Source organism: Cyprinodon tularosa, unplaced genomic scaffold, assembly GCF_016077235.1.
Source record: "Cyprinodon tularosa strain WSP-4 unplaced genomic scaffold, ASM1607723v1 ctg647, whole genome shotgun sequence".
Classification (NCBI taxonomy): domain Eukaryota; kingdom Metazoa; phylum Chordata; class Actinopteri; order Cyprinodontiformes; family Cyprinodontidae; genus Cyprinodon; species Cyprinodon tularosa.
Window position 1 is genome coordinate 111,911 of NW_024039393.1, and position 26,678 is coordinate 138,588.

Consider the following 26,678-nt stretch of genomic DNA (forward strand, 5'->3'; position numbering starts at 1 on the left):
TGTTGTAGACGCCAAATTCTGACCCTACCATCCGAATGTCGCAGCAGAAATCGAGACTCATCAGACCAGGCAACGTTTTTCCAATCTTCTATTGTCCAATTTCGATGAGCTTGTGCAAATTGTAGCCTCAGTTTCCTGTTCTTAGCTGAAAGGAGTGGCACCCGGTGTGGTCTTCTGCTGCTGTAGCCCATTTGCCTCAAAGTTTGACGTACTGGGCGTTAAGAGATGCTCTTCTGCCCACCTTGGTTGTAACGGGTGGTTATTTGAGTCACTGTTGCCCTTCTATCAGCTCCAACCAGTCTGGCCATTCTCCTCTGACCTCTGGCATCAACAAGGCATTTCCGCCCACAGAACTGCCGCTCACTGGATGTTTTTTCTTTTTCGGACCATTCTCTGTAAACCCTAGAGATGGTTGTGCGTGAAAATCCCATTACAGGTGCTGGTCATAAAATTAGAATATCATGAAAAAGTAGATTGATTTCAGTAATTCCATTTAAAAAGTGAAACTTGTATATTATATTCATACATTACATACAAACTCATATATTTCAGATGTTTATTTTGTTTAATTTTGATGATTACAAATGACAACAAATGAAAATCTCAAATTCATCATATCAGAAAATTAGAATATTGTGAAAAGGTTCAAAATTGATGGCCCCTGGTGCCACACTCTAATCAGCTAATTAACTCAAACCACCTGCAAAAGCCTTTAAATGGTCTTTCAGTCTAGTTCTATAGGCTACACAATCATGGGGAAGACTGCTGACTTGACAGTTGTCCAAAAGACGACCATCGACACCTTGCACAAGGAGGGCAAGACACAAAAGGTCATCGCTAAAGAGGCTGGCTGTTCACAGAGCTCAGTGTCCAAGCACATTAATAGAGAGGCGAAGGGAAGGAAAAGATGTGGTCGAAAAAAGTGTACAAGCAAGAGAGATAACCGCACCCTGGAGAGGATTGTGAAACAAAACCCATTCAAAAATGTGGGGGAGATTCACAAAGAGTGGACTGCAGCTGGAGTGAGTGCTTCAAGAACCACCACACACAGACGTATGAAAGACATGGGTTTCTGCTGTCGCATTCCTTGTGTCAAGCCACTCTTGAACCACAGACAGTGTCAGAAGCGTCTTGCCTGGGCTAAAGAGAAACAGGACTGGACTGCTGGTGAGTGGTCCAAAGTCATGTTCTCTGATGAAAGTAAATTTTGCATTTCCTTTGGAAATCAAGGTCCCAGAGTCTGGAGGAAAAGAAGAGAGGCACTTCATCCACGTTGCTTGAAGTCCAGTGTAAAGTTTCCACAGTCAGTGATGGTTTGGGGTGCCATGTCATCTGCTGGTGTTGGTCCATTGTGTTTTCTGAGGTCCAGGGTCAACGCAGCCACATACCAGGAAGTTTTAGAGCACTTCATGCTTCCTGCAGCTGACCAACTTTTTGGAGATGCAGATTTCATTTTCCAACAGGACTTGGCACCTGCACACAGTGCCAAAGCTACCAGTACCTGGTTGAAGGACCATGGTATCCCTGTTCTTAATTGGCCAGCAAACTCTCCTGACCTTAACCCCATAGAAAATCTATGGGGTATTGTGAAGAAGAAGATGCAATACACCAGACCCAACAATTCAGAAGAGCTAAAAGCCACTATTAGAGCAACCTGGGCTATCATAACACCTGAGCAGTGCCACAGACTGATCGACTCCATGCCACGCCGCATTGCTGCAGTAATACAGGCCAAAGGAGGCCCAACTAAATACTGAGTGCTGTACATGCTCATACTTTTCATGTTCATACTTTTCAGTTGGCCAACATTTCTATAAATCCTTTGTTTTTATTGGTCTTCAGTAATATTCTAATTTTCTGATATGATGAATTTGAGATTTTCATTTGTTGTCATTTGTAATCATCAAAATTAAACAAAATAAACATCTGAAATATATGAGTTTGTATGTAATGTATGAATATAATATACAAGTTTCACTTTTTAAATGGAATTACTGAAATCAATCTACTTTTTCATGATATTCTAATTTTATGACCAGCACCTGTAGATCAGCAGTTTCTGAAATACTCAGACCAGCCCTTCTGGCACCAACAATCATGCCACGTTCAAAGTCACTCAAATCACCTTTCTTCCCCATACTGATGCTCGCTTTGAACTGCAGGAGATTGTCTTGACCATGTCTACATGCCTAAATGCACTGAGTTGCCGCCATGTGATTGGCTGCTTAGAAATTAAGTGTTAATGAGCAGTTGGACAGGTGTACCTAATAAAGTGGCCGGTGAGTGTATATACGCCTGAATACCATTTTGAGTTGCTGCAATGAAATTTGGACTAGTCTGCCGCATCATTTTTTCACTGTAATTTTTGGGGTGTCTTTGAATTCAGCCCTCTGTAGGTTGATAATTTTCATTTCTATCAAATGATGTGGCATCCTTTTGTTCCTAACACATCATCCAGTCCATATCAGTTTTTATGCACCTCCAGGCGTATTGCCGCCCCCCTCAGGACACTAGCTTGTGACATTTCATGGGCATTATGCATAAGATAGGCTGTCGTTGGACTTAAGTCAGCGCATGCCAGCGTTTTAGGAGATTCTGGGACGTCAGGCATACGCTGGCTGAATCGCCATTGTGTGACGGGCTTTAGGCCTTTGCATTCTGAATCAGTCTAATGGAAGAGTATTCTCATGTGTTTGACATTTGCAGGTGATTGCTCCAGAGGAGATCATCGACCCCAGTGTTGATGAGCAGTCTGTGATGACCTACCTGTCTCAGTTCCCCAAAGCCAAATTAAAGCCTGGAGCTCCACTCAAACCCAAGCTCAACCCTAAGAAGGCCCGTGCATACGGACCAGGTAAACCGACGCAAAGCCACGGATTCTGCTTTGATGTTCAATGAATTTTGACAAAATCATGTCATGTGATCCCAACCTTGATGACTCCAAACTGTAGCCTGACCAAAACACCCACACAAAGGTTTTAGAGATAATGGGAACGCTTGGACTGCTGCTCTCACAATGAGAGGAAGTGAATTGCAGCTGAGGTGAACAATGGCCAAATTCTTAGCCCCCCCACCATCCCCCACACCCACGAGGACCATGTGTTGACTCCCATCAACTTCCATTGATTTTTATTTTTAACCCTTTCTCTGCCCTAACCATGATGATAACCCTAACCAGCGCAGACCTCATCCTGACCCCAAATTAAACTCAATTCAAACCATAGCCCTAAACCTTACTGTTGGCTAAATAGCTTGTAAGGAACTGGAAAATGTCCTTACTTTACAACAACCGGACATCACTGTGACTTCAATCTGATGAAGAAACAGGAACACACTCTCAAACACAAACTTTACTGATGCCATTTCCCAACTTAGTGACCCAGAAGAGGAAATACTCTGCCTAGCAGTCGAACAACATTCTACCCAGCCTTTCTCTCCAGACTCATTGATCTGGTGCAGTTTTTTTGTCTGGTTAACACAAATTAAAGAGGAAGTTGTGGATGATAACCTCGATTCATTTTCTTCAAAATGGTCAATCTATTACTTTCCCACCCTGCCAACATCTAGAAACAAAGGTGTTGATGGCAGCAGCATAGCTGTTATTTCTCTCCAGGATGGTGTCACAGTCAAACAGACCAGATGAAGCTACTATGATGAGAAAAAACAGAGAAGGCGTTACGTTTCAGATTGAAGTAACAAATACTGCAGTATGGGAGGTGAAAGATGGATTGATGAATGGGGCCTCTATGTCCTCCAGCAGTCTAAGCCTATAGCAGCATAATTATAGAGATATCTCAGGATGACCTGAGCCACTATAACTGTAAACTTTATTAAAAAGGAAAGTTTTGAGCCTTGAATTATTAGTAGAGAGGGTGTTTTTCCTCATGGATTACAACTGGTAGTTGGATCCACACTTTATAGAAAATTTATGGCAGAGCAGGAAGTTCAGCATCAGCAAAAAAGAAGATAAAACTCATTTAGCTCAACTCTATCATGTATTTTCGTGTTAAATTTATTTTTATAGCTTATTTAATTTTAAAATATGAAAAATATAAATCTGAAAAAATGTTTCTTAGACCAACAAATAAATAAGAACAAATTGTCATTAGGGAAATTATAAAAGATAGGAAGCTTGCTCATTGTTGGCTCTAATTTAGATTTTCCATATTGCAGCTCTGTAGAAGCAATAGAAAAGGTGGAAAAGGCCCCCATAGTTTACATACACATTGGATGAGCTGGATGTTTTGGAGAAGTATTTAGTTTTATTTAGTGTTGTGTTTTATTCCATCAGATCACAGCGACCAACTCCAGCAGAGTTTATCTAACAAACCAAATGGCAGTAGGTTGTGGTTTTAAAGCAGAAGAAAAATATGGGTTTATTTGTTTTTATAAATATATTTTTGATGCCTTTTGATACATCTTCAATTCTTTTGATATCCCAATAAAAATGGTTCACTCCTCTGTAAGCTGATTAACCCATTTGTTTCATATCGGGCCTCAGAGGTTCTTTAGAGCAGGGTTTCTCAACCCTGTTCCTCAGGGCCCTCTGTCCTGCATATTTTAAGTGTTTAACTGCCTCCACACATCTAAACTTAATTGACAAAGGCGATTAACAGTTTTTTTGGAGCACTGGTGACTGCTGGGGAGGTAATGCAATCATTTAAATCAGGTGTGCTTAAGTAGAGACGAATCTAAAACATGAAGGACAGTGGGACCTGAGGACCATGGTTAAGAATCCCGGGTTTAGAGAACAACAATCATGAAGACCTGTGAATCCAAACAGGTCAGGAAAAAAATTCTGGCTCATTTTAAAGGAATAGTACACCCAAAACATGATTAGCCTTCATTTTCTACTCACCCCCATGCTGAACAACACTCTGGAGTACTTTTTTGATATCTCAAATGCATCTGGAGATCTGGGAGGCTTCTTGCTGTCTGCTGACATTCAAATAATGGAGGTCCATGTCGCCCGAGGCAGAAAGGTCCATAAAAGTCCACAAAAAACGTGTCAATATTCCTCCATACTGCTCGTCCAATGTATTCAAAGTGTCCTGAGTGGGTAGCATCCATAATTTACTCGAAACGAAGTCATTTAGAATGTTTTTAGAGCATAAACAGTAGTGTATAGGATTTCCTGAAAGCGCGTTCACGACGCTACGGAAGCCGGCAGACCAAACCAAGCAAGCGTAGAAGAAGAAATGTGCTGTTTACCTGTGCAAAGAAAGAAACAACGAAAGAAAAATGTCTGAGGACTTCAATGTTGAGGAAGAGCATGAGTTCTTTGCCGAGCTGAATGCGCCATTTCATCTGGTTTGGTCTGCCGCGGATTCCGTAGACTCGTGAACGCGCTTTCAGGAAATCCTATACACTACTGTTTATGCTCTAAAAACATTCTAAACTTCGTTTCGAGTAAATTATGGACGCTACCCACTCAGGACACTTGGAATACATTGGACGAGCAGTATGGAGAAACATTGACACGTTTTTTGTGGACTTTTATGGACCTTTCTGCCTCGGGCGCCATAGACCTCCATTATTTGAATGTCAGCAGACAGCAAGGAGCCTCCCAGATCTCCAGATGCATTTGAGATATCAAAAAAGTACTCCAGAGTGTTGTTCAGCATGGGGGTGAGTAGAAAATGAAGGCTAATCATGTTTTGGGTGTACTATTCCTTTAAAGAAGAGCTTGGTTCTAAACCCAGATTAACACCTTACAGAGATCATATGAAAATGGAGAGATTTATTAATTAATCAATTTATTAATTGAACTTTATAGATCTCACATTGGAGAAATTTACAGGTTTATTAAGGATCTTGCTCAGAGACCCATAGTGGCAGTCTGTGGTAGTAGGGCTCGAACTCAGAAGCTCAGGATTCCAAGCTCTATGCCCTACCACTAGGTCGCCACTCCCCTTCATTTGATTCAGGTGTTGTGGACGAAGGATGGATCTAAAAGCTGCAGGTTGCCAGCCCACACAAACTGGAATTGCATATCCCTGATCTAAACCTACAAGAACGGTGATGAGCCAATAGTATCATAAGAACTCTGGACTGGATGGAGAATATCTCCAGATGGCCACTAATAATTCGCCTTGGCTGGAGCGTACCTCTGTGGTACGGCCTCAGCCTTGGCTGGAATGCATCTGTGGTATAGCCTTGCCTTGGAGGAAACGTACCTCTCTGGCGAAGCCTTGCCACGTTTGGGACTCCCACTGGATCCTCAGACCTTCACACAACCGTCTGAGGTAGTTTTTTGTTGTGCAGGTATCGAGCCCACAGGGAACAGAGTTCTGCGTCCTGCTGTGTTCACGGTGGACACCTTCAGTGCGGGTCAGGGCCAGGTCATGGTCTACCTGGACCATCCAGACGGCACTCGAGAGGAGGTAAGGTTCCCTCTTCAGTGATGGGCCTTCTAGGGGTTCTAGGTCCAGTAAACATCGATTCAGTCTGATCTGTTCCCATATTTGATTGTAGCTGAAGGTGGAGCCCAACGAGGGCAAGAAGACGTACAGCGTCACCTACATTCCTCAGGTCATGGGAGCTCATAAGGTGAACAGAGTTAACTGGGAGCTATACTTTTGACCATTAGATCAAATGCAAATAAAGAATAATAACGAGGTATGTTCTACAGGTCACAGTGCTGTTTGCGGGGCAGCAGATTCCCAAAAGTCCATTTGAGGTGAACGTGGACAAGGCACTGGGAGACGCCTCCAAAGTGACGGTCAAAGGTCCGGGAATCGAACCTGTGGGTAACATCGCCAACAAACCCACCTACTTTGACATCTACACAGCAGGTGAGGAGCTGTGACCCACTGCCCCATCTTCCACCAGTCCACGACCAGCTGGCTAAGGCTTCTTCTTCATGGTTTGTTCTCCACAGGAGCAGGAAAGGGAGATGTGACAGCCATGATCCGAGACCCACAGGGTCGCCAGAACAGCGTTGAGGTCATGATGGAGGACAAGGGTGATGGCACTTTCCGCTGCACCTACAACCCCCTTCAGGCTGGACCACACACCATCACCTTGACCTTTGGAGGAGTAGGTGTCCCCAAGAGCCCTTTTGGTGTGGACATCGGCCCTGGTGAGAGCTCTTCCTTCTTTACCGCTGCTTGTTCAAAGGTTTTTATAAAAACTGATGCCATTGAACATGGTCTATCAGCCTGCATGCCAGGAGCCTGCAGGGCGACGGGTCGGGGTCTGCAGCCTACGGGCATGAGAGTGAAGCAGGTTGGGGACTTGAAGGTGGATACGAGGAACGCCGGCAGTGGAGAACTAAAGGTCCTCATCAAAGATCCCAGTAAGCAGAGTTTAATTTCCCTCCATTAAACTTTAATAAATTAGATCTGAAAATCCTCTAGAGACTTCCTTCCTGATGAGTTTTAATCACTTCAGCTGATCGGGAAACTATTTGAGATGGTGAACAGTAAAAGATTGAAGTTTCTGTTATATTACAGAGAGAAGTTTCTAAGCAGCCTTATTATTCTTCAATTTATTGACCAAAGTACATGAATGGATTAACCTTAGATTCATATCACAGGGTTAGCTTTAACTTTGAATAACTTCTGATTTTCTCCTGGGCAGACGAAGCCAAATGCTGCCCCAGAAGAAGAGGTCCTTAAAGGAATAGTACACCCAAAACATGATTAGCCTTCATTTTCTACTCACCCCCATGCTGAACAACACTCTGGAGTACTTTTTTGATATCTCAAATGCATCTGGAGATCTGGGAGGCTTCTTGCTGTCTGCTGACATTCAAATAATGGAGGTCTATGGCGCCCGAGGCAGAAAGGTCCATAAAAGTCCACAAAAAACGTGTCAGTATTCCTCCATATATGCTCGTCCAATGTATTCCAAGTGTCCTGAGTGGGTAGCGTCCATAATTTACTCGAAACGAAGTCATTTAGAATGTTTTTAGAGCATAAACAGTAGTGTATAGGATTTCCTGAAAGCGCGTTCACGAGTCTACGGAAACCGCGGCAGACCAAACCAGATGAAAGTGCGCATTCAGCGTCTGCTCTGCCGATAATGCAAGCGTAGAAGAAGAAATGTGCTGTTTACCTGTGCAAAGAAAGAAACAATGAAAGAAAAATGTCTGAGGACTTCAGTGTTGAGGAAGAGCATGAGTTCTTTGCTGAGCTGAATGCGCACTTTCATCTGGTTTGGTCTGCCGCGGTTTCCGTAGACTCGTGAACGCGCTTTCAGGAAATCCTATACACTACTGTTTATGCTCTAAAAACATTATAAATGACTTCGTTTCGAGTAAATTATGGACGCTACCCACTCAGGACACTTGGAATACATTGGACGAGCAGTATGGAGGAATATTGACACGTTTTTTTGTGGACTTTTATGGACCTTTCTGCCTCGGGCGCCATAGACCTCCATTATTTGAATGTCAGCAGACAGCAAGAAGCCTCCCAGATCTCCAGATGCATTTGAGATATCAAAAAAGTACTCCAGAGTGTTGTTCAGCATGGGGGTGAGTAGAAAATGAAGGCTAATCATGTTTTGGGTGTACTATTCCTTTAAACCTTTCTTAGCATCTTGGCATCTATTTCTATAATAATTTGAGTTTCCTATTTTATGTAAATCTGTTTGTGACTGAATCAATTAGTCAGTCTGAACCCCGATATTGATTCTCAGGTTGACTCTGTCCCATTAACAATATTTCTATTGTCTGCAACTTCCTTCTCTGGCCTCGATGGAGGGCTAACAGACGGCTGCAGGACAAAACAAATCCAACCTGAAAATGATTCCTGCTTCAAACTGGCCTCAAACTGAACTTGAGGTTCATCAAAGACACATCTGAATATTTCATCCAGTTTCTGAGCATGCTGTTTGTTCATGTTTGCTGTTGCAGGAGGCATGGAGGAGCCTGTGAAGCAGGCCTCTAGTCAGGACGGTGTGTTCTCCTACGAGTATTATCCCAAAAGTCCTGGCAAGTACACCGTCTCCATCACCTGGGGGGGTCAGCACATCCCAAAGAGGTGAGGAGCAAACTGAGCCCATTTTCATTTTAATGCCGCTAGAAGAACTTGATAAACTGATATATTAAATGAGGTTTAGCTGCAGTGATGGAAAAGTCTGAGATCAGGTATGAAATCTGATGAAAACCCGATGGATGCATTAGATTGCTCTGGACGTAGATTCCCATGAGAGTTGAATACCGTTGACATTGATCACCTTTGACCTCACCCTTGGACCCACAGATTTGACATCTAAATGTTCCCCAGATTCTGACTGGTCTTCCCTGTTTTGCTCGCCAACAGTCCCTTTGATGTGGCAGTCAGTCCAGAGGCGGGGCCTCAGCAGATCAGGGCCTGGGGTCCAGGTTTGGAGGGGGGCATCGTTGGTAAACCTGCAACCTTTGTAGTTGAGTCCATCGGCACCGATGTAGGAGTTCTCGGTAAGTGGTTGCCCAATCATGCATCCTCCACATAAATAACTTTAGTGGCCCCACCCCTCTAATTTGCTCTGCGTTTTCAGGTTTCGCCATCGAAGGTCCTTCCCAGGCTAAAATTGAGTGCGAGGACAAAAACGACGGGTCTTGTGATGTTCGTTACTGGCCAACAGAGGCGGGCGAATATGCCGTCCATGTGACCTGTGATGAGGAGGACATCGAACACAGCCCCTTCATGGCTCACATTATCCCTGACAACCACACCAGTCACCCAGAGAAGGTCCCGCAAACAAAACATGCTATGATCCTGAGAGCCTCCAATGATATTTAGTGCTGGATCTTCATCTGTTCTGAATGTTCTGTGATTTTAGGTTCAGGCTTACGGGCCTGGGCTCGAGGCAAGCGGCTGCCAGGTTGACCAACTGGCTGAGTTCACAGTGGAGTCTAAAGGAGCTGGGAAAGGTCCTCTGAAGATCACAGCTCAGGTGCAACAGCTTCTTCCCCACTGCCATCAGACTGTTGAACCTTTGATCCACAATCCGAACTCTGCACCTATTGCACATTATCGGGCATCAAATGCTGCTGAACTTTTAACTTTTAGCCCTTTAAATTGTTCATCTCATTGTATTTTTCAATAACGCATTTTTTGCACAAATGCCATTTTGCACTGAACCACTGCAACTTGCACACTGTCTCTTATCCTCTGCACTGTTCACACTTTGACCACTGCTGCACTTTTTGTATTTTTCTATAACTCGTGCCATTGTGAAATATCAATGCAACGTTCATAAGCTGTATGTAACGCAATTTCGTTCTGTATGCACCCTGTGCATACAAAATGACAAATAAAGAAGTCTAAGTCTAAGTCTAAGTCTAAGGTTGGTAATGCTTCAAGGCCAAAGTTTCCTTCGATCTCTGTTAATCTGCCAGATCCTCCATCTTTGAGCCACTTTCTTTCAGCTCACTTCATGTTTCACCATCAAACTGGCTTCATGTCGTTTTATTTGAATCTAGAAACCCTAACCCCCAAAAAGCTTAAAGTCTGGATATGAGTAGATAAGACTATAGAACAAGATGATTTATGTTTTAAGTGATCCATTATCTTTTTTCAGGTCATCAAATCTAACAAAATAATTTTAGCGGCAGAAGCTCTTTACCTGCTCAGATTAGGACCAAACGCACTTTTATTTGAAGACATTTTTACTCATTATACATATAGGATTATACATTAGGGATGCACGATATTGGGATTTTGGCCGATATCCGATATGCCGATATTTTAAAACTCATGTAGCCGATAACCGATATCGATACCGATGTTAAAGCTGGACAAAAATAAGTAGTCATTGAAAATAGCAGTTTTGTTATCCATTTCTGACACTTTGAAAAATAATATACTCAAATATATTTTCATATGCTGATATCAAATAGATTTTTTAAAACGTGGTATCGATCTATTTTACTTTCAAAATCTTGTGAAATTTCATCGTTCTGTTACAAACTCTCGTGATATTTTGCAAATTCTTGTGAGATTTTGTTAGTAAAATAGATCGATACCGCGTCAATATATCAACATATAAAAATATGACAACATTTGGTGAATTTTCGGGGGATTTCGTAGCATAACGATGACATATAGCAATATTTCATTAGTAAAAGAGATTGATATGGTGTTTTTAAATGGCAATATATCAGCATAGGAAGATATTGGGATATTTTAATGGATCAATATTTTTTCCCTCGTCTTTAGAAGTTTTTAAGTCTGTAAAAAAGAAGTTTTTGAGGAAGAAGAAGAAGTAGTATTTTTTTCTTTTTTTAGACTTTAGAAACTCAGAAGCTGATCAAATATCGGGTTAAATATCGGTGGGGTGGCCGATGTCCGATATTCAGTTTTAAGGCCGATACCGATAGGGGGCCGATTATATCGTGCATCCCTAGCTGTAGATGATTGCCTGCGCTGCTCAGCAGCCACCAGTCTGCAGAAACCCATTTATTATCCCTTCATATCAGTTAGGAGACTCCTACAACCTGCAGGAGAGTGATTTTGGAGGACCAGAACCACTGTCTCAGAGAAAACCTCCTCACCATCTTCATTTCTGTGCTGTTTCAAGGGCAGACCTGAACATCTGAAGGTTTTTTATGCCGAGTCCCTTAAAGACCCCCCCATGGCATTCACCCATCTGAGACTTTGATCTATTTTCATTGGGAATAAACACGGCAGTGTCTCGATGAACAGGTTCAGATGTTTTACTTCATTATTTTAGTTTTTATCATCTTATATGATTAATTTGATGAACTTATTCAGGATCCGTTTTACATTTTTGGGCTGAAATGTAAAAGAATGTTGAATATTTCTGAGCTTAAAGTTCAAAACAGTTCAGCATTTAGTTTTTAGCAGTAACTGTAAAACAGCAGCTCGGGTAGATCTGCTGCACGTTTTCCTCTGAAGCATTTAAATCCATGTTTTGAATGAAGCAAACAGAAAGATGGTTCATCTACTGCCAGAAACTCTGAAAGAATGGTCAATGTTTCTGCTTAAGTTCTGCAACGAAGGCGGGGGCAGAAAACTGGATCTGAATGTTTCTTGGCGACTGACCTGAACACCTTGTTAACGATAAGTTTTGTTGTGCGTTGCTCAGGATGCAGAGGGGCTTCCTGTGGAGGTGAAGGTGAAGAGTAAAGGAGAGGGATTGTACCAGTGCTCCTACACGCCCAGCTCGTCTCTGAAGCACACAGTGTCCATCACCTGGGGAGGAGTCAGCATCCCCAACAGCCCCTTCAGGGTAAGCAGCCAATCACAGCTCCCAATTACGACAGGAAGCGGGATAACTCTGCTCAGGCGTAAGGAACGGGTCGGGGCTGTGAAACCTGTAGAGGCAGCACCGCGTCTGAGCGAAGGGTCAACGGGGGGCAGAAAAGCTAAGAAACCTCTGGTCATCATCACCACCTACACAGAGCAGAGGTTCCACTATTAGCACACAGTTGGGTCTGTCCTGGAATTTTGTCCTGGAATCATCCGAGTTCATCCTGGTGGTTCTGCAGAACCTTGAATGAATGCGGATGAATCGACCTGTGATGATTTACGGCTAAACGGAGCAGCTTCTGTCCAGACTTACTCTTCAGCTGAGATTGAATATCTTCACATTTCATCCTGATCCACGTAAAACTGTGTCTGACTGCTGATTAACAGGCGTGATCATTTCAATGTTTTATTCACCCTAATGAAATCAGCTCTGCCTCTGAAAGCTTCCAGTGTGTTTTATTTTTTCATTTCTGTCTCTGATCACAAACACATCGACACTGTGATCCCGAGCTTCACTCATCTCAACCTTTTCTGACCAACGCCACAAACCGGATTGATCCAGTTATCTGATTCTAGCTCACATGTCATCAAACATGACTAAAAGGAACTAGAAGTTAGTCATTAATTGAAATGTGATGGACACTTCTCATATAACACGTCAGTTTCAGAATGAAAGATCTTAATTCAAAGCAGATCTTTGCTGTTTTTGAGGGTGAAACAAAAAATGCTTCATTCTGTGGATGACGGGTGATCGTCCCCACGCGATCCCACTGAGGACGCCTGATAAACACACTCATTAATGATAAAAGGCTGGTCCACCTGTTCAAAGAAAAAAGATTTGCCCCATAAAACCCAAACCATTGTTCTACAGCCAGAAAAATGGGGTTAACTCCTCCCACCAGGGAGGGGGCTGCCTTTCCTCATTAAGTTTACAAGCATCTGTGTAAGAACTGGCATCACTTTTCTGTTATTTGCATTTTCTGATCAATTGATCAGACAAAATGGACAAAGTTTTCCCCTAAGGATTAAAATGTGGTGTAATTGGGAGCGAATTTGACCAATTGATCTAAATTTATTAGAGGTTATGAGTATAATGCTGGTTTTCTTTTCATGCTGAGCCAGAAAACTGATGCACAGTAGTTTGTCTCTAAAAAAGTAACTGTGATCAGAAGCCCTGGAGCAAATATGATTTTCAGTTTGAGTCTCAGAGGCTCAGAAAAGTGAAGCTGTCACATCTTTTTTATGTTTTTGGTTGAATAAAAACCTTTTTCCACTTATTTCCAATATGTCTCAGAAGTTTGTCCAGATTAAACAGGACGTGACCTTTTGCACCTCCTCTCCCTTTATTCACACTGAGATAATTGTATGGTTATATCTGAGTGGAAAGAGGTTTTCTTTCTCTGTTAACTAACCACTCATCCATGCACTAAAACCCTCCTTAAATTCATTTCATTTTATCAGCTGCACTCCTTCACCTTGAGTCATGTGTTTAGTTTCAAATTCATTTCATATAAAGAGGCACAGACTTTCCTGTTTGAAGTATTCGTGGACAGAAATCGGATATTTGTAGCTTGAGGCGCCAAACGGTGGAACAAGTACAAAGATGTTATACTGAACTAAAACTACAGTAATTTTTGTTAAATGTCGCTTGAAAAACAGCTCCCAGTGTCAATAGTTACTAAAATGCAAGTAAAACACATCGCAATCAAATTCGACTTCTAGTTAATTAGTTAATTAGTTCCTTTGGTCCCACTTTACAAAACGGTTCCTTATATGGATGCTGATAAAACAATTTATAATGATCTGTTAACACTTTATTATTAAAAATTTCTTTCTGTATTTATTTGAGAGGAAGTTTGTCATTTAGTCTCTTGCTCCCCCTTAATCAGTCTCCTGATCATTTCAGCACCTTTCAGTCAAACCAAACCATCCTTCCTACAAATATTGAGCTCCTTTCTGTCCTCAGAACCCGGCAGCTCAGACCTTCAACCCATCCTTTGTCCAATATGGCCACCTTCTCTCTTATCCAACAGCTGCGTATAACAGACTCCAAACCAAAAGGAGGAGCCACAGATACCAGATAAAACTAGGATTATACTTTAGGGATGCACGATATTGGGATTTTGGCCGATATCCGATATTTTAAAACTCATGTAGCCGATAACCGATATCGATACCGATGTTAAAGCTGGACAAAAATAAGTAGTCATTGAAAATAGCAGTTTTGTTATCCATTTCTGACACTTTGAAAAATAATATACTCAAATATATTTTCATATGCTGATATCAAATAGATTTTTAAAAACGCGGTATCGATCTATTTTACTTTCAAAATCTCGTGAAATTTCATCGTTCTGTTACAAACTCTCGCGATATTTTGCAAATTCTTGTGAGATTTTGTCAGTAAAATAAATCGATACCGCGTCAATATATCAACATATAAAAATATGGCAACATTTCGTGAATTTTCGGGGGATTTCGTAGCATAACGATGACATATAGCAATATTTCATTAGTAAAAGAGATTGATATGGTGTTTTTAAATGGCAATATATCAGCATATGAAGATATTGGGATATTTTAATTAGGGATGCACGATATAATCGGCCCCCTATCGGTATCGGCCTTAAAACTGAATATCGGACATCGGCCACCCCACTGATATTTAACCCGATATTTGATCAGCTTCTGAGTTTCTAAAGTCTAAAAAAAAATACTACTTCTTCTTCCTCAAAAACTTGTTTTTTACACACTTAAAAACTTCTAAAGTCGCGGAAAAAAATATTGAGACATTAAAATATCCCAATATCTTCATATGCTGATATATTGCCATTTAAAAACACCATATCAATCTCTTTTACTAATGAAATGTTGCTATATGTCATCGTTATGCTACGAAATCCCCCGAAAATTCACCAAATGTTGCCATATTTTTATATGTTGATATATTGACGCGGTATCGATCTATTTTACTAACAAAATCTCACAAGAATTTGCAAAATATCATGAGAGTTTGTAACAGAACGATGAAATTTCACGAGATTTTGAAAGTAAAATAGATCAATACCGCGTTTTTAAGAATCTATTTGATATCAGCATATGAAAATATATTTGAGTGTATTATTTTTCAAAGTGTCAGAAATGGATAACAAAACTACTATTTTCAATGACTACTTATTTTTGTCCAGCTTTAACATCGGTATCGATATCGGTTATCGGCTACATGAGTTTTAAAATATCGGCATATCGGATATCGGCCAAAATCCCAATATTGTGCATCCCTAATTTTAATGTATCAATAATTTTTCCCTCGTCTTTAGAAGTTTTTAAGTCTGTAAAAAAGGTTTTTGAGGAAGAAGAAGTAGTATTTTTGTTTTTTTGTTTTTTTAGACTTTAGAAACTCAGAAGCTGATCAAATATCGGGTTAAATATCGGTGGGGTGGCCGATGTCCGATATTCAGTTTTAAGGCCGATACCGATAGGGGCCCGATTATATCCTGCATCCCTATTATTTATTAAAACTTTCTTTAGAAAGAATTATCTTAATCGTAAACATAAATCCCGTCCACCTGTTGACTTCTCTATGCAGCGATTAAACCTGCACCTGGTTAGCGTTAATTATGTTTTTTTATCTTTAGATCGCTTTAGGTAGCTATGCTATTATAATAGGAGACTTCCTTTTACACTACTCGTAAATGACGCTATATAAATAAATGTAGGTGTGTGTGTTTGTATTAAAGGTCCCATATTATTCTACATTTGAAAATAAAAATAGGGAAACCCAGAGCAGGTTTAGGCCGTTTGTGCAGAAAAAGATTCTTCTCAGATTAGGTAGAGAGCCTTTACCAAAAACCTCCTCATTCAGCTTTCTTCTGGCTTTCTGCACCCCCACCTTCGGAGGCCACCCCCCACTATAACCTGTAACAATGACAATCGTTCAAGAGTTCATAAAGATGGCCTAGAAGTAGGAAATAATACATAAGATGAAGCTTTACAGGCCGTCTGCTTCCGACCGACTGAGCAGCTGATTTCCCCTGATGACATCATAAAGGGCTGGGATTTTCAAATGACATTTTAGGCTCACATTAGCTAAGAGATGGAGCAAGACAACGATGGAGGTGGAACCTCATGCACTGAAAGAATAGGATTAAAATGTGAATATTGCATAATAGAGAAGCGTAAGGTTTTCTAATGCAGACAGTTAAATATCATTATCTGCCGTTGAGTTGCCAACTAGTTCCCCCTAGAGGCCGAGCGCTGGGCCTCCATGTTGGGATCTGGTTACTATGAATCACTACTGCAGCTTCTCGCTTTCACTTAGGTTTTATTTAAAATCACAATGTGTGTTTTCATCAATGAGAAGTGTAATTTAATTAAAACCTAAAATAAAAAAGTAACTTACTCCCCACCACTGCAAACAGTTTCTTTAAATAAATATATTCTTGAGGGCTGCTGTCCTGCAGGTTTTAGAGGTTTCTCTGCTCCGGCGCAAATCTTTCCATTCATAACTGATTAACAGGCCTTTGCTGAACTGCAATAATCAAAATCCACTGAGTTAAAGCTGAGAAAAAACAAAAACTTGCAGGACGGCGTCCCTCGAGGACTAACTTAGGTTTGCCTATCAATCAATCAATCTCTTTACTGTCAACTACAATTTGCATTGTAATCGAGAGGCATATTTTAAACTTTATCCTTGACAGGATACTGTCTGAGCTTTAGGTGAGACAAACCTGCAAAAACTGAAACATGAAAGGCAATTTCTCTTGAAATTAGTTTACTTTTCCTTCATTTGAGCAGAATGTAGAAGAAATTAGATGATTTAATTATTCAAATTGCAGTGAATGTGTAATTATCTCATTTCATTGTTCGATTCTCTGATTAAACTGCACAGACTGAGGCCAAATAAACCAGTTTGCAAATGTTTCTAAAACTGATCAATTGGTTTTTTCATTGTACTCATTTGTTGTCTGTTTGTTGAGATCTGTACCATGTCCAGCTTGCTGACCTGCTGTTCTGAAATCATTTCACTTTGATCAGAAAATCAACTTTAATTCAAATGTTTGACCTGTTTTTATCTCTTTTTGGATTAAGTTGCTGAACTTCAAATCTGGATTCATTAATTCAATTAGTAAGGTGTTTGAATATTATAAAGGACAAGTAAAACTAACAAAGTTGTTCAAAGATCTGTTACTTGAGGTGGAACATGAAATAAATCTGCTAAAAGGATGAAGCATTGTTTGAGTTTTATTTATTTTTTACTACAGTGAAACCAGAATCTGAGGATTTTGGTTTGAGACTTCTGCTTCACTACTGACTTATAATATTCTAATGCACAAGCATCAGCATCATTTAAAGTGCAGGCATTAAATCTCTCCTTTTTAAAGCGTTTAAATGTATCTTCCACTCATAATCACATTAATGCATGCAAATGCAAATGAGCCTTTTTTTAAGAACCAAAACTGATGCATTTACTGTTAATGGTGTCTTTTTAACTGATGGAGTTCTGGTTCTGTGTGGGTCAGAAGAATTCAGATCCAGGACTGTGGGGTTAAAAAAAGCTAACTCTCCTGATGAACACCTCAGCGTTGTTCTGACTTGAAGAGCCGACATGAGAACCAATCTCATCTGCAGGATGACTGATCTAAAGATGCTCTTATAGAGACCTGAGTTTTTTACTGATGCTTTCCGATTTGGGTCACATTCAGATGCTACTGAACATCTGGCTTTGTCTGCAGGTGAACGTCGGGAAGGGAAGTCACCCCAACAAGGTGAAGGTGCTTGGTCCCGGAGTGGAACGAAACGGACTGAAGGCCAACGAGCCAACCCACTTCACAGTGGACTGCTCAGGAGCTGGAGATGGTATAAAACACAGACGCACCTACATTTCTAGACCCTGAACTGAAATATTTCAGTAGGAGATTCATGACTGTGACCTTGCTGATCAGTCGTCACACCTCATCCCTCAGGATCAGGATCAACAAGCACCATTTTCCACATTCAGACACTATATAAAATGATCCAGACCAGCTTCAGGGAGATGAACTGTAGAGGGAGAGCTCAGAAAAACCAATCAATGAAGCTTGCTTCATAGTTTCTGTAGTTTTGTGTGTTCTCCATTTCCAATGAAATGTATGATTGGTTTAAATGGGCAGTTTATCTGTTTTTAAAAAGGAGAGAAAATGTTAGCTGCTTCAAAGTACAGCATAGGGACAGGAAAAAAACCCTCCCATGGACTGACTCTATCTGCCTATCTTTACAGGTGAAGGCAGAAATAAAAATGTCCCAACTTAATCCTTCAACTTTTGATAAACTGAGCTAAACTTAAGAAAAAAGTGTTTGGTTTCAAAGCCTCTGTTGTCATGGTGACGATCTGTAAACACGCCGTGAGAAAGGGACAGTTTCTGTCTCAGTTTCTGTTCAGTCTCTTCTGTCTTAATTCTCTGAATTCCTGGTTATGGTTTATATTACTAAGCATCCCGACTATTTCAGGTGTTCAACTGGAGCAGAAACTGGAACCGTCTAAAAATAACTCCAGAATTCCTCTTCATTAACCTGATTGTTCACCAAACCAACAAAAACGTCATCACCGTTAACAACAGACCCGTGATATGAAGTACCTACCCCATAGAGCCCCCTAGTGGACTAAACATCAGAGTAACAGCTGTGTCTGCTGATTTCACGGTGGCATTGTGGTCGCTTTCGCCTGATTCAGTCTGTCTGCTTTCAGGGGACGTCAGTGTAGGCATCAAGTGGGATTCCAACTCAGCGGGCGAACAGGAAGCTGACGTGGACTTTGACATTATCCCCAATGCCAATGACACATTCACAGTCAAGTACGTCCCTCCTGCTGCAGGCAGGCTGACGGTTAAAGTCCTTTTCACTGATCAGGTACGTCCCGTTACCCATTCCCTCAGGTGGGAAGGTTTTTAAGCTGGGACACCCGTAGGATGGCATTTCTTTCTGCTCGTTTGCAGGAAGTCCCTCAGAGTCCGTTCATGGTGAAAGTTGAGCCGTCCCATGACGCATCGAAGGTCAAGGCCAAAGGTCCAGGACTTGCTCCAAGCGGTGAGTCATCTTTCAGTCCTGAAAGATTTCATCTCTAAGGCTCTGCCCCGACCTAACCACTTCTACACCTGTTCAGGTGTGGAGAGCGGGAAGCCCACCCATTTCACGGTGATGACCAAAGGAGCGGGTAAAGCTCCGCTGGACGTTACCTTCTCCTCCTCAGTCAAAGACTTTGACATCATTGACAACTACGACTACTCTCACACCGTCAAGTACACGCCTGTGCAGCAGGTATGCAGTCTGCAAAGGCTTCATTCCACATTAGAACAACCCAAAGTGTTTCCAATCATCCAGACTGGTAACAGGTCAAAGGTCGTGACCTTGACCAGGTCGTTCTACCTAATGAATATACTTTGAAGTCTGTTCTGTTCTTCTGTAGCTTGATCCAAACTTAGTTTGCTAATCATCTAGAAGGTCCAGTCTTTGTCTGATCGGCCCAGAAAACCTTCTTTCACATGTTTCTTCTTCACAAACTTCTTCTTTTCATGATCTTTTAAAGATTTCAAAAAAAAAAAAATCCCTTTTTCATGAAAGCTAAGGTGGGTGAGTTCAGCCACCTGAGCTGGCCGTGTCTACAGTTCCCCCATCATGTTCCCTCTTTCTCCAGGGGGAGATGACCATCGTGGTGACGTTTGGAGGTGACCCCATTTCCAGCAGCCCCTTCACGGTTGGTGTTGCCGCCCCGCTGAACCTCAGCAAGATCTCTGTGGACGGCCTTGATAGCAGTAAGGAAGTTTTCTGATCTACTAACGGCTTCTAGATGTTTTCCACTGTGGGCGTTACCTTCTGATCATTTCTGCCATTTTAAATCAGATGGAGCTGCAACAGGAAACTGCTGCTGACTTTTTCAGGGGACTTCTCTTTTTCAGTCATAGCTGAAGGTTGCTGCTTTCTGGGTGTGTTTCAGGGGTGGAGGTGGATGAAGAGCAGCAGTTCATGGTGGACACAAAGGGTGCAGGAGGTCAGGGTCAGCTGGAGGTGGAGGTGGTCAGTACCAACTTTTTTTTTTTCTTTTTTTTTTTTTCTTTATACTGAAAAAATAAAGAGGCTTCCTTGACCTGCTGCTGTGTTTGTAGCTGGGTCCAAGTCAGCAGGCAGTTCCTTACAAAGCAGAGCCTCAGCCTGGAAAAGCAGATGCCACTTTGGTCCGCTACACCCCCACAGAGGAGGGGGTCTATGCTGTCAACGTGACCTACGACGGGCACCCTGTGCCGGGGAGCCCCTTCTCTGTGGAGGCCCAGCTGCCTCCAGACCCCAGTAAGGTAAGCTTCGTCCCCATCTGCTGTCACAAGTACAGAGAAATGAAATGAACTCTCTGCATTTAACCCATCCCCTTGGGGAGCAGTGGGCTGCCATTGTGCGGCGCCCAGGTTGGGTTAAACGTCTTGCTGAACGATGCTGGTGATGATGATGATGGTCTATTGTTCCAGGTGAAGGCGTTTGGACCCGGTCTGAAGGGAGGGCTGGTCGGGGACCCAGCAGAGTTCACCATCGACACCAAGGGGGCCGGAACCGGAGGTCTGGGCCTGACCGTGGAGGGGCCGACTGAGGCGAAGATCGAATGTTCTGATAACGGCGACAGTACCTGCTCTGTCTCCTACCTGCCCACCGAGCCCGGAGACTACTTGGTCAACATCCTGTTTGAAAATGTTCACATCCCCGGCTCGCCGTTCAGAGCCGACATCCAGATGCCCTTTGACCCCTCCAAGGTGCTGGCCTCGGGGTCTGGGCTGAAGAAGGCGAAGGTGACGAGGCTTTTCTGGATTTCTTTGTTTCTGCTGTTTAGCTGCTGAGTTTTTCAGGTTTTCATTTGGTCCAAAGACTCAAATCAAGTTTCCACAGTTCTGGAGAATTCAGTCTCGTCTTAATCAGGCCTGTAGTTCCATTCCTGTCTTTATCTGCAAGAAGAAAGCAAAACGGTTTTCTATTTTCCCACAGAAAATCTGCAGATTTGATGAAGACTGATGTTTATAGATTGATGAAGGGCAGGTTTGTCCTGCCACAACGTCGAGTAATTCCGACGTCTGTTAATTTCGGATCTGTTGTCTTTTTTAGGTTGGAGAGATCAGTGTTTTGAATGTGGACTGTTCTCGAGCCGGGCCGGGCCAGCTTAGTCTTGAAGCTGTGCCGGATGCCTCCCCGAGCAGCCCAGGAGATTCTGGTTCAGGTAAAACCAATTAAACTTTGTTTAATGAAGAAACTTCTGGATTCAAATATTAACAATGTTTGTTTTCAATGAAGGAATCGTTAAATTTGAAGAGTTATGCAAAAACAAATTCAGATCAGCAGACCAACAGGTCAGACCTGTTGATCAGACCCTCCTCTTCTTCCTGCTCCTCCTTTTTGGTCCTTTAGCATTTCCTTATCGCCATCTTAGAGTTTTTTCTAAAGATCAATAGACCTCTGTGATGAAGCTGAGGGGGATCCGTAGGTCTAGAATAAAAATACCTGCCAGGTTTGGCAGGTATTTGTGTTCTTGCTCCTTAATTTAGTAAAAAAAAAAAAAGTCAGAAGATCAAACATCATGCAGCTGGAGGAACTCTGGAGACAAGGTCATGGAGGCGTCAAAAGTTGGTTCTGAAGCTCCAGACATCCCCCAGGGCAGGACATTATGGACCCCCTGCAGACCTACCAGCTCCTGGACGTCAAGCTGAACCAGCTGGAAGCGACATGCAGCAACAAGCTGAAGACCAGGAATCCAACCTTTGCCCACTGATCCCTCCAGAACCTCACATCATACTCTACAACCTATATTTTAGCCCGAAGTATTGAGACGATGCAGAAGGCAAACCAGTTGGAGCCTGCAGAGGACTGGGATGGAGGTCCAGCTTCCAGTCCGGTTTGGGGAGAAGATGATGTGAACATCCTCTCCAAACAGGAGCCCCTGCTTTAAAACTCCCCTGCAACACAGAGCGAACTCGTTCAGACGCACGCCGCCCTCTCTGGTTCCAATGCTGCAACTTTCAAAATGAAAGGCAGTGAAATCTGGGGCAGAAACGTTCAATCAAATATTGATGGCAATATAAAGATTCAGGATTAACTTCCTTAAAGGAATAGTACACCCAAAACATGATTAGCCTTCATTTTCTACTCACCCCCATGCTGAACAACACTCTGGAGTACTTTTTTGATATCTCAAATGCATCTGGAGATCTGGGAGGCTTCTTGCTGTCTGCTGACATTCAAATAATGGAGGTCTATGGCGCCCGAGGCAGAAAGGTCCATAAAAGTCCACAAAAAACGTGTCAATATTCCTCCATACTGCTCGTCCAATGTATTCCAAGTGTCCTGAGTGGGTAGCGTCCAGAATTTACTCGAAACGAAGTCATTTAGAATGTTTTTAGAGCATAAACAGTAGTGTATAGGATTTCCTGAAAGCGTGCACCTGCGCGTTCATGAAAGTGCGCATTCAGCGTCTGCTCTGCCAATAATGCAAGCGTAGAAGAAGAAATGTGCTGTTTACCTGTGCAAAGAAAGAAACAACGAAAGAAAAATGTCTGAGGACTTCAGTGTTGAGGAAGAGCATGAGTTCTTTGCCGAGCTGAATGCGCACTTTCATCTGGTTTGGTCTGCCACGGTTTCCGTAGACTCGTGAACGCGCCCTTCAGGAAATCCTATACACTACTGTTTATGCTCTAAAAACATTCTAATTGGCTTCGTTTCGAGTAAATTCTGGACGCTACCCACTCAGGACACTTGGAATACATTGGACGAGCAGTATGGAGGAATATTGACACGTTTTTTGTGGACTTTTATGGACCTTTCTGCCTCGGGCACCATAGACCTCCATTATTTGAATGTCAGCAGACAGCAAGAAGCCTCCCAGATCTCCAGATGCATTTGAGATATCAAAAAAGTACTCCAGAGTGTTGTTCAGCATGGGGGTGAGTAGAAAATGAAGGCTAATAATGTTTTGGGTGTACTATTCCTTTAAAGTTTCCCTTTATTGACGAATAGAAAAATTGATGAATGGTTAGTGAGGGTAGTTGTTGATCCCTGATCATTAACCAGAACCGAACATTTGGAGCTTTTGGGCCAGAAGGTTACAGCAGGATTCAGTTCCAAAGTTATCTGCAGTGTTCTGTGACTCTGCTCCATGTCGCAGGTGTGAAGGCAAAGACGGAGGTTGTGGACAACAAGGACGGGACATACACGGTGACCTACATCCCCCTGACCTCCGGCATGTACACCCTGATGCTGAAGTACGGCGGCAAAGCCGTCCCGGGTTTCCCAGCCAAGGTGATGGTGGACCCTGCTGTGGACACGTCCAAAGTCAAGGTGTTTGGACCTGGGGTTGAAGGAAAAGGTGCACTTTCTACAGTTTGACCATATTGTTGGAGGGATGATGTCCCTAACACGGGAGCGTAATGAGTCTAGTTCTCCTTTGCAGCCGTTTTTAGGGAAGCCACCACAGATTTCACAGTGGACGCCCGTCCTCTGAGCCGGCGAGGGGGGGACCATGTGAAGGCTGAGGTCAAGAACCCGTCTGGAGCTCTGACGGAGTGCGTGGTCACCGACAGAGCGGATGGGACCTACGGCGTGGGGTACACCCCCTTTGAGAATGGTGAGGCTGTGAGCAGAGACGGGGGCTTTAATCCTGTTGGAGTCTTTGTTTCATCCGCCTTCTGGTTTGATCACCCCAGGTGTCCACAGCGTCAATGTTCTCTACGATGACACGCCGGTTCCCCAGAGCCCCTTCAGAGTGTCCGTTACTGAGGGGTGTGACTCCAGCAGGGTGGTGGCCACCGGCCCAGGACTTCATCAGGCCCTGACAGACCAGACCAACACCTTCAACATCATCACAAGGTGCTTCACATTATCTGACCTTAAAAGTCTGCTCACTTTACTTTACCAGCCTTAAAACCTCACGATGTTGTGACTTCCCACAGAGGGGCAGGAATCGGTGGCCTCGGCATCACTGTGGAGGGTCCGTCTGAGTCCAAGATGTCGTGCAAAGACAACAAAGACGGCAGCTGCAGCGTGGAGTACGTTCCCTACACACCAGGCCTCTATGATGTCAACATCACCTACGGAGGAGAGCATGTCCCAGGTGAGGTCAAGCCGGAGATCACATTAGTCAGCAGGTTGACCGTCAGTCAGGAAGTAATGATTATGGTTATGATGTGTTTCTTTAAGACTTGAATCCATCTTAATTGAAACATTGTTGGCTTTGCTCCCATCACTTCCTCATGTTCTGATGGTGTTGGATCGCTTTTGCCTCGTTAATGTCGTGTGGCGTGTCCAGCTTTAATGCTTCAAAGATGTGGTTGAAGGTTTGCAGCTCTGATCTGAAAACACGGCTCGGTTTTATTGACTTTGTTCAGATAAAGTGCGTGTTTCCTTATTTGAGGCCTTTTAACGATCCGCCTGTGGTTCGTTTGTGTTGTTTGTTCTGTTGCCTGCAAACATGTCGATAGATTCCACTCTGAAACACATCTGGAAGGTTGATCTTTTAAAGTTTTAATATCAGCTGCTCTTCGCCTTAACTTCCACAGCAGGTCTTCATCATTTCCTAGTCCATGACAGAGCTAGTCCTCCTGCTATATCTGCAGAGTTGAGGCCAGCTGTTGAATTTGTGAGCTGTTGTATTTAACCAATGGCTCTGAAGGATACCATAAATAAAAAAACTCCAAGCGTTTAAAACTAATCTCTGCTTCAAACATGCAATAAAAATAGCAATTAGTCCACCGTTAAAGAACTTCAATTAACACCATGGAGTCTTCAGCGAGGGGCCGAGACCCCCTATCAGGTCTCAGAGGTACTGCAGGTACCTTAACTCAGGTTTCATGGAGGTGAAAGAAAAGGGAAAACATCACATTTAATGGAAAAGTCTGGTCAGCAAGGAATAATCAATGGATCAATATTTATACCTAAAACTAATATGTTCACGGTGATTTAATGAATTTAGCATTAATCAGTAAAAAAATAAAAATAATAATGTTCGTTACGCCATTTTACGTTCGTTGGCCATTTTTTCCCAAATACAGGTGCTGGTCATAAAATTAGAATATCATGAAAAAGTAGATTGATTTCAGTAATTCCATTTAAAAAGTGAAACTTGTATATTATATTCATACATTACATACAAACTCATATATTTCAGATGTTTATTTTGTTTAATTTTGATGATTACAAATGACAACAAATGAAAATCTCAAATTCATCATATCAGAAAATTAGAATATTACTGAAGACCAATAAAAACAAAGGATTTATAGAAATGTTGGCCAACTGAAAAGTATGAACATGAAAAGTATGAGCATGTACAGCACTCAGTATTTAGTTGGGCCTCCTTTGGCCTGCATTACTGCAGCAATGCGGCGTGGCATGGAGTCGATCAGTCTGTGGCACTGCTCAGGTGTTATGATAGCCCAGGTTGCTCTAATAGTGGCTTTTAGCTCTTCTGAATTGTTGGGTCTGGTGTATTGCATCTTCTTCTTCACAATACCCCATAGATTTTCTATGGGGTTAAGGTCAGGAGAGTTTGCTGGCCAATTAAGAACAGGGATACCATGGTCCTTCAACCAGGTACTGGTAGCTTTGGCACTGTGTGCAGGTGCCAAGTCCTGTTGGAAAATGAAATCTGCATCTCCAAAAAGTTGGTCAGCTGCAGGAAGCATGAAGTGCTCTAAAACTTCCTGGTATGTGGCTGCGTTGACCCTGGACCTCAGAAAACACAATGGACCAACACCAGCAGATGACATGGCACCCCAAACCATCACTGACTGTGGAAACTTTACACTGGACTTCAAGCAACGTGGATGAAGTGCCTCTCTTCTTTTCCTCCAGACTCTGGGACCTTGATTTCCAAAGGAAATGCAAAATTTACTTTCATCAGAGAACATGACTTTGGACCACTCACCAGCAGTCCAGTCCTGTTTCTCTTTAGCCCAGGCAAGACGCTTCTGACGCTGTCTGTGGTTCAAGAGTGGCTTGACACAAGGAATGCGACAGCAGAAACCCATGTCTTTCATACGTCTGTGTGTGGTGGTTCTTGAAGCACTCACTCCAGCTGCAGTCCACTCTTTGTGAATCTCCCCCACATTTTTGAATGGGTTTTGTTTCACAATCCTCTCCAGGGTGCGGTTATCTCTCTTGCTTGTACACTTTTTTCGACCACATCTTTTCCTTCCCTTCGCCTCTCTATTAATGTGCTTGGACACTGAGCTCTGTGAACAGCCAGCCTCTTTAGCGATGACCTTTTGTGTCTTGCCCTCCTTGTGCAAGGTGTCGATGGTCGTCTTTTGGACAACTGTCAAGTCAGCAGTCTTCCCCATGATTGTGTAGCCTATAGAACTAGACTGAAAGACCATTTAAAGGCTTTTGCAGGTGGTTTGAGTTAATTAGCTGATTAGAGTGTGGCACCAGGGGCCATCAATTTTGAACCTTTTCACAATATTCTAATTTTCT

General features: G+C 42.6%; 1 protein-coding gene across 4 annotated transcripts in view; it reads left to right on the plus strand.

The window, feature by feature from the left end:
• The window catches only part of LOC119799067 (filamin-B), an 88,983-nt gene that overhangs the window by 31,638 nt on the left and 30,667 nt on the right, over positions 1 to 26,678 (plus strand). For 2 of the 4 annotated variants that reach the window (XM_038308763.1, XM_038308762.1), the window contains exons 5-28: positions 2,707 to 2,854; positions 6,265 to 6,383; positions 6,475 to 6,549; positions 6,632 to 6,794; positions 6,881 to 7,081; positions 7,160 to 7,297; positions 8,861 to 8,987; positions 9,270 to 9,406; positions 9,487 to 9,680; positions 9,772 to 9,885; positions 12,040 to 12,183; positions 17,939 to 18,062; positions 18,931 to 19,091; positions 19,178 to 19,268; positions 19,345 to 19,499; positions 19,876 to 19,993; positions 20,176 to 20,255; positions 20,345 to 20,530; positions 20,699 to 21,013; positions 21,324 to 21,435; positions 23,374 to 23,574; positions 23,659 to 23,832; positions 23,912 to 24,074; positions 24,158 to 24,318. In XM_038308763.1, coding sequence (XP_038164691.1) covers positions 2,707 to 2,854; positions 6,265 to 6,383; positions 6,475 to 6,549; positions 6,632 to 6,794; positions 6,881 to 7,081; positions 7,160 to 7,297; positions 8,861 to 8,987; positions 9,270 to 9,406; positions 9,487 to 9,680; positions 9,772 to 9,885; positions 12,040 to 12,183; positions 17,939 to 18,062; positions 18,931 to 19,091; positions 19,178 to 19,268; positions 19,345 to 19,499; positions 19,876 to 19,993; positions 20,176 to 20,255; positions 20,345 to 20,530; positions 20,699 to 21,013; positions 21,324 to 21,435; positions 23,374 to 23,574; positions 23,659 to 23,832; positions 23,912 to 24,074; positions 24,158 to 24,318 — 3,601 coding nt within the window. Of the gene's footprint in view, positions 1 to 2,706; positions 2,855 to 6,264; positions 6,384 to 6,474; positions 6,550 to 6,631; positions 6,795 to 6,880; positions 7,298 to 8,860; positions 8,988 to 9,269; positions 9,407 to 9,486; positions 9,681 to 9,771; positions 9,886 to 12,039; positions 12,184 to 17,938; positions 18,063 to 18,930; positions 19,092 to 19,177; positions 19,269 to 19,344; positions 19,500 to 19,875; positions 19,994 to 20,175; positions 20,256 to 20,344; positions 20,531 to 20,698; positions 21,014 to 21,323; positions 21,436 to 23,373; positions 23,575 to 23,658; positions 23,833 to 23,911; positions 24,075 to 24,157; positions 24,319 to 26,678 lie in introns of all 4 variants that reach the window. The other 2 variants (XM_038308760.1, XM_038308761.1) reach the window with 1 other exon arrangement.